Consider the following 12,834-nt stretch of genomic DNA (forward strand, 5'->3'; position numbering starts at 1 on the left):
GGCAGCATTTGAAATAAACTCACTAATCTTCTCTACCAGGGTTTGTTTTTTATCCCTTTACTCTAGCTTCGTCTTCTTCTTTAAAATATATTCTTGGAGCTCTAGTGGAAGGACATCCCATAAACTTTCCATCTTTCTTGATTTGAAGTCTCTGGAACTCGAATGCGCTATTTTAAATATTGACCTCGTTAAGATACTCGGTAGGACTACACACGCCTGGCACTTTAAGGGTTTTTCGTCATTTTCACTTCGTGTGACGAAAACAAAACACTCGAATGAGTCGTCATTTTTGTTCTACTCTTTAATCTCATTCAAGATAACACTTTGGTTTACAACGTTGTTTTATAAAACGAAAAGAAGGCTTTATTTTGCTAGTTTTTCAAAACATGTCAGTCCACCGTACAACTTACTATTACTACTATTTTTTGGTAGTTTCTATGATAACAAGTACTCGTGTCTTTCGTTATTTAAAATTTTTGGATACCACCCGTGAACCGTATCACGTACAAAATGATGTTTGGCTTTGTCATCGTCTTCGTCTAAATACTTATCTAGTACAGAGAAATCTAATTTGGTTAATCATCGGGTCTAGAAAATAATTTTTAAAAAAATAAACCACACACAGTGCTAAAATCTTGTTGATGATCTTTCACGTTATAAAGACGCCAGCGTAAACTGCTCCATAATATCGGATGGTAATCCATGGGACGATGACCGTATAAATCGAAAAATAAACAACGTTCTCTCTCGGGCATTTTTACCACAGCAACCCAGTGTTGGCCCGGTCAGAGTGGTACAGGAAGTTGCCAGCCAATTCCATTTGGACGTCAAGGGATCGAATCCAAGTCTTCGATAAAAAACACAACATTTAAAACAACCAACAAATATCCACACGGTAAAGAGCTCTAATATAGTCCCTACCCTCCGGTAGGAAGATTTCATCTGAACTTTTCTCCTTTTGTGTTGTTATTAATTTTTTTGTACAGGAAACGCCTCATTGTCTCCTTGCAGTACGCTCTTAAAATCATCTACAACCCAACGACCAAACACGTCCCTGGCATCGAGTAAGTATTTCATTATTTACATTTTACACCGTGGTGTACAATCATGTATGTGAACAAAGGAAATCCTAATTTTAAGCATGAAAGCTCAGTGTTGATTATTAAAAAAGCCGAGTTATTAGCCATCGTTAGTTCCAGTTGCGTGTTAGCTTCAAAGAAAGGGAAAGAGTGCCTAATATTAAGTGCAAATGAAAGAGCACTGTCAACAAAATACAATAAGTCCTTGCTGTCCACATTGCAGTTTTGCAGGGACGTTGGAGAGAAATGTTTCTGTTTTCTTCTTGACAACGGGAAAAAGTTGTTTAACAAATATGGTAGTAGCCAAAACGTGGAGCCAGGTATTTTGGCTGGGTGGAGCAATAGGCAATTCCCCCCCCCCCCCCACCTCAAAGAATATAATGTCACGGAAGATTGTCATGCCAGATTGCTTGGTGCACCACAACATGCTATACCACATAGAAGCCAAATTGGTTGACGTGATTTGTTTGGGTAACAATGCTACTATAATGTAGCACTTTGTATTTTGTATGTCATGTTGAGTACTTTCGAGTTTAGACAATTTCTGTTTTCAGCAACGAGCAGCCCCACGTGGTTCTGCTACAGCAAGCTTTGGCGACATATCCAGTTTAAATAAATCGAAGAAGTGAACATTTCCTTATCAGACTGTGTGTTGATCTCAAAGCAGATATCATAACAGCAGCAATACACTGCACAGCCTTACCACGACATGTAAGTGACCTGTGGTCACACTTTGCTTAAAAAGCTTTGGATGGAAGACACATTTGGGGAAGCTTATGACATAAACACGGAGGACAATTTATAAGCTATTAAATAAATCTTAGTGTCGAGGTGCTTAGTGTCAAAATGAATATTGATTTTTGAAGAAGAAAGCCAGAAGTAAGGAATGGTTTACATGCAAGCTATTCCCTTTTTGTTTCAAAGGAAAAGTAATGAATTTTGCCACACATTCACAATATTATTATTTTATTTTAGTTGAGAAACGTTAGGATTTTGGCAACATAAACGTAAGAGTACAACATACTGTATACAGTGTTTTTTGTGTCTTGAACAAAAGAGATGTGATTTTTCTCTATTTTTGCATTAGAGAAGCTCATGGAAAATAACTTGTATGAGCCTAAGGATTACTATCAGGAAAATTTGCATAAGTAATTCAACACAAACAAAAGGAAGAGAACATCTTTGTACAAGCTAATATAGTTAAGTTTATTTTATTCAAAGTTTTGATTACAAAAATAAAATTGTATAGTATTCTAACTCGATAGCAAACAAAAAATTCCTTGTTATGTACAGTCACACAAGTTATGAATTGTGTTGCATTGCATGTCAAAGGATGAACTTTCAACCATTGAGAGTTAAGTTTGGAAGATTTACAGTGGAACCTTGATTTACTACTCTTAAACCAGAAGAATGTATGGAAACTAGAGCAATACCTAATACAGTGAACTAAATTCCTTGCTCTTCATTAAATCAAGCTTCCAGTGAATGGCTCTCTCATTTCTTTTTTGGTTTTCTCTATTCTACTGGTTAATAATTACGTTCTAGGTCCCTGACATTTACTTCTATCTTTCTAATTTGTAGAAGAAACAATTATTAAACTAAAGCATAGCTCTATTTCAGAATATTTGCCTATTCAACAACTGAAAAATTTACCAATCAATAAAACAAAATTAATAATGGTACAGTGTATTCACACTTTTATGTTCTACAGTGTATGTAGCAAGCATTTCTTTTGAATTTTTGGGCAAAAAAAAGTCAAAAACCCCTGTGAAACACTTGAAATCCATCACAAAAAGTCCTTATTCCACAGTGTCGTAAAGGGAACTTCCACAGAAAAAAACAAATGGATTTCAAAAAAGCTTGTTTTTGGCTTTCTAATTCCGCGGTTGCTGCCATCTTGAATAATAATTGTGACGTGTTGTGTCGCGTTCTGGAACAAAAGGGAAGCACGACACATCACAATTATTCAAGATGGCGGCGCCCAGGAAATTTGAAAGCCAAAACAAGTATTTTGAAGTTCTTCTTGTCTTTTCGGATATAAACGCTTTCATTTGAAAAATTTTAATATTGTAAACATTATGTTCTGTGATTTGAAGTTCTTTTGTTGTTTTACTGAAGGTTCCCTTTAAAAAAGTAGACCTTTGGGATGAGGCTAAAACAATTAAATATCAAAATAATCTAACCACCCAGGGAATAACTTGTGCAAGCTTGCACAGAAGCGAATGGATGTTGTGCAAATACCCACAACCTTATTCTTTATATCATGAAAGTGCAAATCATAGCAGTTTATCACAAGTCATGAATCCATTGATTTCTCAGTACATATTGATTTCAACTTTTGAATCTATGGATGCAAGTGTGACCATTGAAATAAAAGCTATATGTACTGTGCAGCACTTTCCCATTTCCCGATACAGAGATTCCACAAAAACTCAGTGGTTCTGAGTATTGATTTTACGAAGAGTCATCCTTTTAATGAAGGCCACTGAGCAATAGTTTCCGTAATAGCTTTTACTCTTTACCATTCACTGTGAGATTGGACTGAAATTAAACCTTGTTGCAGTCAATTTTCCAACTAATGTGCAAAAGATTTAAAGTGGTACTATGATCAAAAAATCATTTCCCTTTTTTCTTCAGATTTTGAAAGCGTGTTCGCTTAACACCTAACTGGCAAAATTTTGAGCTTTGAGTTTTATCCAAAGGCTGTTTATTTTGAGTGTAAGTTTTGGATTTCATGGTCCGCCATTACTCACGTTCAAAACTGGCCGATTGGACCTCAGAGGGTTGGATCTAGAGAAAATGACGTCATTTACTCACTAGCTTAAAATTTCAGCGTGTAAATGCAATTTATTATATATGCAAAACACAGGTTGAAAAGTCTGAAAGCCCAAAACTCCCGTGCTGCATATTAATTAGGCCACGTACACACGCATTGCATTCTTAAACTAGTGAGTCTTTGACGTCATTTTCTCCTCGACCCAGCTCTCTCAAGATTTTAAAGTTAGTAATGGCTGACCAATAAATAAGAAAATTCCAGCTAAAATAAACAGGTGTCTTTTTAAAATCAGAACTTAAAACTTGGGTGAGTTAATGTTTAGTTAACATAGTTTTGAAATCCAAAGGAAAAACAAAATTTTTTTTGGTCATAGTACCACTTTAAGATACAGCAACAACACAGGCTCCCAGAAAAAAATACTTTACAAAGTGACCTGACAGTTTGGTGATATTTTTTACCTACCCAGTCTTGGAAGCAAAATGTTTTGCCACCAAACCTTACAGCCTAATTATCGTTGTAATGATAAAGAGGTTTTTTTTAATTTTTCAAGACAACCTACTGTAGTTAACTTGTATTAATTTGTCTTCAACAAAATTGTTGAAAATTTGCTTCATCTTCCTCAGCAATTTCAGTCAGGGTGCCTAAAAAATAGGTTTTTAAAGAAAATTGATTAATGTTGATAAGTTAATAAAATGGTAGTTTCAGAATGGCCAATTTACATGAAAATTAACTACCCTAAGCCAATTCACTTCTATTTTTATTTCTAAGACCAAGAACTTACAAGCTTCGCAAATGAACCTGCCTTTACCAGTTGACCCAGAGACGGCGGAACGAATTTTGCATTGGGGGAGGAGGGGAGCTAACAAGCAAGCGCCGGAGACACTAACTTGTAGGGTGTTCTGGGGGAATTCTCCGCCAGAAAATTTTGAAATCTTGAAGCTCAGAAATGCTACTTTCAGCATTCTTGGCAAGATATCAAAAAATAAACATGGATCAACCGTAAAAACTGTTTTAAAATATTTCTTTTTTGCTTGAAATTGGCCTAAGATGACAGTCAGTGTGAGAATCTCACACAAGAACAATAATAATACTTACCTTCTGGTGGCGATAAATCAACTGGCTCATTGGTGAAGTCTTCATCAAAGTTGGACACATCTGTTTCAGACTTGACCACTGGTTTAAAAGGAGGCTTTATCTGCAAAGTAATGTACACTAAATTAATATAAATGCAATTTCTACTCCCATAAACTTAAAACTCCCTGAGATACCCCCGTTGACAAGTAAAATTATCTGGCGTTAGACAAGTGAAATCTGTTACGCCTCACTCCCAGGGATCAAGTGGTTAAACTTAATATCATCAGCACATACATGTTAAATGTAGAAGCTTTATCAAACAATTAGCAGATTTAGCACAAACTCTCTCTGTCAACAAAATCTTGCAGAATTTTTTCCAAAATAAACAAGTTAATCCAAAAGACTTGAGATTATAATGTTTCTTACCCTTTTATGAAAGATATCATCCCAATTAATTGTGTGAAAGAATTGATGATTCATGACTTCCTTTGCATCATCAGGACTTCCACCAAGCCTGCAGCACATTACAAAAAATTACTCGATGCCAGGGACGTGTTTGGTCGTTGGGTTGTAGATGATTCTAAGAGCGTACTGCAAGGAGACAATGAGGCGTTTCCTGTACAAAATAACAACAAAAAAGGAGAAAAGTTCAGATCTAATCTTCCTACCGGAGGGTAGGGACTATATTAGAGCTCTTTACCGTCCGGATATTTGTTGGTTGTAGCCAAAATGTGGGCCCGGGGTCCTTTTTTTTCCCCATTTTTTCTTTGTTTGAATTTTTGTCGCTATTCTGCTGTACTGTTATTTTCGGATGACCGGCATCTGTACTTCATTTAGCGTGGAAATTAGTAAAAAAACAATTAAGGAACCTACTGAAGGTATGAAAGCTCTTAAGGGACATCATGGTTTTTTGTTTTCTCAAATCGTACTTCGTTTTCTTGTGTTTTAAAGTCCAAGTTTCTTTTTCCGAGCATCTGACCTTGTCCTTGTGAAAAAAGGAGTTTGTTTTTGTCTTTTTCGAAATTAAGGCCTTGTTTTAAGGCAGGTAGGGTAACCCTAGCACTCAGACAGGGCTACCCTAGTGCCAGGGTAAACCCTGGCTGCCTTGTTAACACGTTGATAAAGAAGAAGAAATATATAAGTGCTAGCCAACTAAAGTAACCCTCTTGCTACGGTAACCCTAGCACTTAGCCTACCCTCCCTAATTGTAAAAAGGGTGTAACAGCAATTTGAGAAATTGCTGAAATTGGAAATTATGGAATAGTATGCAAGTGCTGGATAAACTGGGGTCTCGCTCAGCTCCACACTTTAAAAAATGGCACTGTAATGTTTACTTCGTAAAAAAACAACAACAACAGAATCACAGTTCTACGATGGTCGTCACGCAGTCACGCAACATTCTCATTTGCTTGTTTGTTCGTGTTGTTTTCGATCTTGTTGTCTGACTTTCCTTACAAACAGTTTGTACTAAAGTCAGACTGGTACAGGAAGTTGCCAGCCAACTCTATTCCGACGTCATGGGATCGAATCCAAATTTACGATAAAAAACACAACATTTAGAACACCTTTGTGAAAACAAGCAAATGAGAATGTTGCATGACGACCATAGTGGAACTGTATTGCGCGCAAAGTTTTTACAAACTAAACATTAAAATGTGGTTTTAAAATGTGGAGCTCAGTGAGTCTCCCGTGTCTCTAGGAGTTAGCGTATATTCCCCACAAAAACTCCAATTCAAGTCGCAAATTCTCTTAATTTGGAAAAACAAACTAAGATGTCCCTTTCGCACCTTCAGTATGTTCCTTATTTTTTTGACTGATTGCCACAATAAATGAAGGAAAGGTGCCGGACATTCTTTGTGCAAGAGAATAACGAGACACCCCGACCCTGGCCCCACGTTTTGGCTACTACCATATTTGTTAAACAACTTTTTCCCGTTGTCAAGAAGAAAACAGAAACATTTCTCTGCAACGTCCCTGCAAAACTGCAATGTGGACAGCAAGGACTTATTGTATTTTGTTGTGCTCTTTTATTTGCACTTAACCCTTTATGGACCAAGCCGAAAATCCTTCGGGTGGGCTTTGTGCCCAGGCCAAAATGGCGCTACCTTCTAAAATCACCACCCTGGTTCATCTGGACTGGGATATTACTAAACTGAAAGTATTGATGTCCACACAAAAAAATCAGGGGGGAAACGGAAGTTTATTCTTCAAGCCTATGGTAAAAAAAATGTCTATACTTGAAAATACAACGAGAGAAAAATATTTGAAGTTACTGTTCTAATCAAACTTTAAGACAAATCTATGGACAGAGTTCACTAAAATGGCTTACTGTTCAAACAACTGACTCGTAGAACACTTAAAACACAAGAAAACTAATGTTGAAGAGTTAAAATCAAGTTCATTCAAATAAAATCTACAATATTTACAACAGCAAGTCCAGCGTTTTGATTTTTGCCGAGTCCTTCAAATTTAAATTTCGCGTGCCGCCATATTGTCCACTCACGAGACATCAGTGTTGCCCCGAGTGAAATGGCTCAAAGCAGCCAACACACAATGTCACATCACACAATGCACAACGCCAAGTTGAACGATGTCTCTGTCCAGTTTTGGCACACTGCATACAACGATTAACAGGCCCTTTTACGGGAAAATGTGTCTTTCCGTCCGCTACTTCCATGACTCCAGCGGATCTTTTACGCGAGCAGTAGTTTCTCAGCAAATTGTCTATGAGTTCAAGCCTAAATTTAAGCTGCGTTGTCCGGGCATGGTTGGGTGATAACTGCCTCAAAATAAAGGCATTTACAGCCGCAGTTTCGATGAAGAAGATGGTTAAGTAACGATACCATCTGCGGGACTTGACAGGGATTTTATAATCCCCTCTCTTCTGGTCGGCGTAATCTACGCCACCCATGAATTTGTTGTATGCCGAAACACAAGGTGGTGCATTTACATCAGTTAACGTGCCGTCTCTACTTCTTCTTTGCACGGTTCCCTGGCCATTTGGTTGGCAGTTGGTCGTGAAGAAGTTCACTTTCTTCTTGTCTTGCCAGCTGCAAGCAGTGATGCCACTTTTTTGCATCACAAGCGACTCGCCACGGCTAAGCTTCGCGTTCTTCAATGGAGCCGGAAACCCTTTTCGATTCGGTCGCGTTGTGGCGGTCGCATAAATTCCCTTCTCTAGAAGGGATTTCATGAGTCTAAAAGTGGGAAAAAAATTGTCAAAGTAAAGATGATAATGTCCATCCTCTAAATCAGACGACAACTCGGTCACAACACGCTCTCCGAGACCATCTTCTTTTCCACCTCGTGGTCGACCAGTGTAGACTTGAAATCGGGAAACAAAATGGGTGATGGACTCTGCACGCATCCACACTTTGATACCACGTTTGATGGGCTTCATGGGCATATATTGTTTAAAACCCAATCGCCCCTTGAACTTAACAAGTCCTTCGTAAATTCCATTTTCTCGGCTTGGCATGTACTGGGCTGCAAGAATTGCGGTCGATCCGCCCCACGGCTGTGTCGATCCGCCCAAAATGATATATATTCGAGCAATATTATTTCTGAATGATGAAATAACTCACGTGCGAGTGAAAATATCGATCAATCGCCTGGTTTGGTGAGTGGAATTGTCGCCGGAATTGGCGATCTGTCCCATATTACTGAGTCGTTCCGCCCCACATTTGACACATTAACTAATTTCAGTTCAACAAAAGATGATCTCTAATGTTAACGTACCACAGGCTCCCCAAGCTGAAAATACGTGGTGTATGGGAAAATCACCGATCGAAAAAAAATTGTGTAAATAACTATCTCATTTGAAATAAAGTTTTCCTACCTCAAATGTGTGACCAACTTGTCTCTTTTGCCGAGTTTTGAGCCATTCTGACGCCGTTTAGTGAAGTGATCCGGAAGGCCGTTACTGAAATAATAGGAAGGCCGGTAACTTCATCCATCGCCGGCCAGACCTCACTCCACAAATCGTTTTCTCCTCAACAGGAAAAGTCCCGAATCGCAATAAAAACAACAGTTCCATAAAGCCCAATAAATTTCACTCCAAATACGTGTGTTTCGGCGGCCGAAAGACTCGTGACGGTCACAACCCGTACGAAAATTCTGGGCGAGACGCGAGCGAGATTCGAGCCATAAAAGGTCTCGCTGATGAGCGATACAGAGCGTGACGATAATCAGCCTGACAGGAGCGATAAAAATTGAACGATAAATAAGCGAGAATGGAGGGGGACATTTGTACTACTCTGACATTTGGACGATATTCTGAGCGATAAACGGGCGAGATTCAGGTCATAAAAAAACAAAAAAAATCACGCTAATGAACAATACATTTTTATGGGCGTGACGTTAGTTTATGGCTTATAATTTCGGGTGTTACGAAAACTAAGACCTAAGACCTGGTCTTAGCTTTCGTAGTACGAAAACTACGACCCCGCTCTTAGTTTTCGAACGAAAACTAAGACCCTTTGTTAATAGCGGTAATTACGGTGAAGAAACCCGGGAAAACTTACCGCTACTCAGAGATTTGGGCGCTGTATGTTGTTTCCTCACACGATTAAGTTTAAACAGACACAACGCCATGAGAAGCTTGAATGTTGTGCGACCTTGCGCGACTGAAAAAAAGTGGCATTTATTGGCACGGAAACTAAAGACAGGATCTTTCGGATAACGAGAAACTCTGTCTGTTAACCCTTTGGTTATAGCAAGAGTCCATGTCTTGGTTGTATCCACTAAAAATGTGATACACGCATTTTTCTGTCACTACACATCTTCCAGTTTCAAAGCAAGTCCACAATTTAGCCGTCAGTCACGCAAACAGTAAACGGATGCCCGTAGATGGTCAATTTTATTGTGATGCCTGATAGGGGACTGAATAGTTTTACATGTAAGATATAAGTTTTATAAAAGTGACGACACATTTAAATTTGCAAGACATGTTTCGGTCGTGCAACGACCATCTTCAGTTGAAAGTAGAATTAATTTGAAGTTACATTTGAATTTATAATATGCTAAACAAAGATAAATAACAACGTGAAATAAATTGGGAATCTAACAAAATAGCCAAAGGTAACAAAAAAGAGTGTACAATGGAACATGTTGATTAGAACGAGAGAGTTAAATTAACGTGATATAATTGCTTATTTAAAGACAATCTTGATGTTAAGCTAGCCTTTTCTTCCTTCAAGATCCGTAACATGTTTAGTGTGAAGGACCCTGTGCCTGTTGAACTCTGTTCGAATGTTGTCTACAAGTTTACCTATGCAAGCTGTAATTCTTGCTATGTCGGCGAAACCAGCCGACACCTCTCGACACGCATTCGCGAACACTTAAACAGGGACAGGACCTCACATATCTTTAAACACCTTCAACAATCCGAGGCATGCCGTAACTCCTGCTCTGCGGAATGTTTTGAAGTTATAGACCGTGCGACCACAAAATTCCAGGTCAAGATAAAAGAGGCCTTACATATTTCCTGGGAGCAACCTTCTTTAAATAAGCAATTATATCACGTTAATTTAACTCTCTCGTTCTAATCAACATGTTCCATTGTACACTCTTTTTTGTTACCTTTGGCTATTTTGTTAGATTCCCAATTTATTTCACGTTGTTATTTATCTTTGTTTAGCATATTATAAATTCAAATGTAACTTCAAATTAATTCTACTTTCAACTGAAGATGGTCGTTGCACGACCGAAACATGTCTTGCAAATTTAAATGTGTCGTCACTTTTATAAAAATTGTTGTTAGTCTGCTTCTTTCCAGATCTTTAAGATATAAGTGATTTTCTGTAAGTTTCTCCGTATTTGTCTGACTCACAAGCTTATTTCTCAGCTTATTACAATGAGGATATGAAGTATCATCTGCCAGGGGGTGAGGGTACATCGCGCTATCCTGGTACTTTGACGCATTATTTATAAGAAACATTGAAATCAGTATAAACAGAAACAAAACAGGCCATCATTGAAACTACAGTGTATGCCTACTTTAATAGTGCCATTATAAATTATAAACTAGAAAATCCCCTTCCACTCCCCCCACACTCATAGACAGTACCACTGTTTTTTTGTTTGCGTGACTTACGGCGACATTGTGGACTTGTTTTGATACTGGAAGCAAAATAACAAATGTGTATCGACAAAATAATTCTTGTATCACATTTTTAGTGGTTACAACCAAAGGGTTAACAGACTGAATTTAACCTTATTCGAAATATCCTATCTTTAGCTTCTGTGCCAATAAATAAGCGAACACTCCTTGGCCGAGACCAACTACAGTAAACATGACCCTTGTCATCATTGCGTGGACAGTCATGTAAGACAGAAACATGTTTCAGTTTAAGGTAACTTAAATAAAAAGAATGTACCAGCTTTTAGCGTACAACAAAATGCGACTGAAGTCATTCAAAGTGTCCATAATAAGGTAGGCATGTTAGTAGCCAGGTTTCCACAGTGATCTGTGATCAGATAGCGAGGTGTTCGTTTTATTTTAAATCTTCATACATTGTTTAAAATCTGTTTCATAAAAGAGAAAATTGTTTCCAGCAATATTAATTAGAGCAAATAAAATGCTGTTTTGATCTGGTTGATTACTGTCCTAAATGGGAAGAAAAAGCTCTGCATCTGTGTAGAGATTCAGATATTTGGTGAAATGCACAGTTAAACTGAAACGCGCGCCAAAAGCGGTTACAAATATTTAATTATCGATAGCCAAAACTCAAACATTGCTCTTCCCTCTTAAAGGTTTTCCGTCCAGCGACAAGCAATTCCTATCATTAAAAAATTATCCTCCGTTTTGGGCAAGCAGGATAATGCTGTCTTGAGGTAGCTACATGTAGATTGCTTCTCCTGAACGTGCTAAGCTATTTGAACTTACCTCTCCGGATACGGGTGGGTATCACGCTAAATGTATCACTTGGAAAAAATATCCAGCCATATACGTATTTTAGCTCAAAATTCAGAGCGGTAAAAAATGGTTTGTTCACCTTTTACCGAGTTATACTAATGTGCGAGCCAGCGAGCCATGCGAGTCACAATGCGAGCCATGCGAGCCATGCGAGCCAGCGTGCGAGTCATGCGAGCCAGGGTGCGAGCCATGCGAGCCATGGTGCGAGCTATACGAGCCAGGGTGCGAGCCATGCGAGCCAGGGTGCGAGTCATGCCATGAAAAATGAATACGAGTCACAATGCGAGCCAGGGTGCGAGCCATGCGAGCCAGGGTGCGAGCCATGCCATGAAAAATAAAAAATAAAAAAAAAACAAAAGACAAAAAAGAATTGGTATGCATAAGATATCTCGTACCGTTATTGCAAGTTATTGCACTTATTCACGAGTCCATCCGCCATTTTTGATCGTTTTCAAGCCCAGTTTCTCTCGGACAGAAGTGTACATTAGACCCCATTTCTCTACCGCGTTCTTCCTTGGCACATTGCACAGAACCAAAGAGGTGGATTTTTTCATTCCAGCCGGAATTAATTATCAGGAGAGATAGAAAGTGTTTTTCTGACATTTACTTCTGAAGTAATATAAGTGAGGTAAGTGAGATTCGAATACAAAGCATTTCTTTAACGTTGTAGTTGCATTTCTTTAATTTTTTTTTAGCACAGACTTAGACGAGGTTGACATTACGAAATATAGAAATATTTTTTGCAAACAGCAAATTTTACTTTTTAGGATTTGTTAGAAGATGGAAATTGAAATTGAACTTCAGCAGAGGATAGAAGAAGAAGGTTTTGAAATTGCTTTTAATCCTCCCGGTGATGGAAGCTGTTTCTATCGGGCTGCAGCGTTTCAATTGGGATTTAAGTTTGAGATCTTGCGCAACCTCATATTTGATTATCTGGAAAGCCATCAGTTTGACGTGAGTTATTTTACTTGATTGCGTGACAGAGAAAA

At 38.3% G+C, this 12,834-nt stretch overlaps 2 protein-coding genes across 2 annotated transcripts; both read right to left on the reverse strand.

Moving 5' to 3' along the window:
• Positions 1-2,027: 2,027 nt before the first annotated feature.
• On the reverse strand, positions 2,028-5,758 carry LOC138020039 (RAC-gamma serine/threonine-protein kinase-like). The gene is made up of 3 exons (XM_068867033.1): positions 5,356-5,758; positions 4,951-5,050; positions 2,028-4,496 (listed from the first exon to the last, which is right to left on the reverse strand). Exons 1-3 carry the CDS (start codon positions 5,452-5,454, stop codon positions 4,441-4,443), a joined length of 255 nt encoding a protein of 84 aa, XP_068723134.1. The 5' UTR covers positions 5,455-5,758; the 3' UTR covers positions 2,028-4,440.
• A 1,680-nt stretch (positions 5,759-7,438) lies between these two features.
• On the reverse strand, positions 7,439-8,407 carry LOC138019077 (piggyBac transposable element-derived protein 4-like). The gene has a single exon (XM_068865736.1). It carries the CDS (start codon positions 8,405-8,407, stop codon positions 7,439-7,441), a length of 969 nt encoding a protein of 322 aa, XP_068721837.1.
• Positions 8,408-12,834: the final 4,427 nt, after the last annotated feature.

This window comes from Montipora capricornis, chromosome 10, assembly GCF_036669925.1.
Source record: "Montipora capricornis isolate CH-2021 chromosome 10, ASM3666992v2, whole genome shotgun sequence".
NCBI lineage: Eukaryota > Metazoa > Cnidaria > Anthozoa > Scleractinia > Acroporidae > Montipora > Montipora capricornis.

Excerpts from the sequence above, each read along its gene's own strand:
- LOC138020039 (XM_068867033.1), bottom strand. The coding sequence starts at position 5,454 with ATGTGCTGCAGGCTTGGTGGAAGTCCTGATGATGCAAAGGAAGTCATG. Across the intron at positions 5,051-5,355 it reads ATGATATCTTTCATAAAAGG|ATAAAGCCTCCTTTTAAACC; the intron begins GTAAGAAACATT and ends ATTACTTTGCAG. Across the intron at positions 4,497-4,950 it reads TGATTTATCGCCACCAGAAG|GCACCCTGACTGAAATTGCT; the intron begins GTAAGTATTATT and ends CCTATTTTTTAG.
- LOC138019077 (XM_068865736.1), bottom strand. The coding sequence starts at position 8,407 with ATGCCAAGCCGAGAAAATGGAATTTACGAAGGACTTGTTAAGTTCAAG.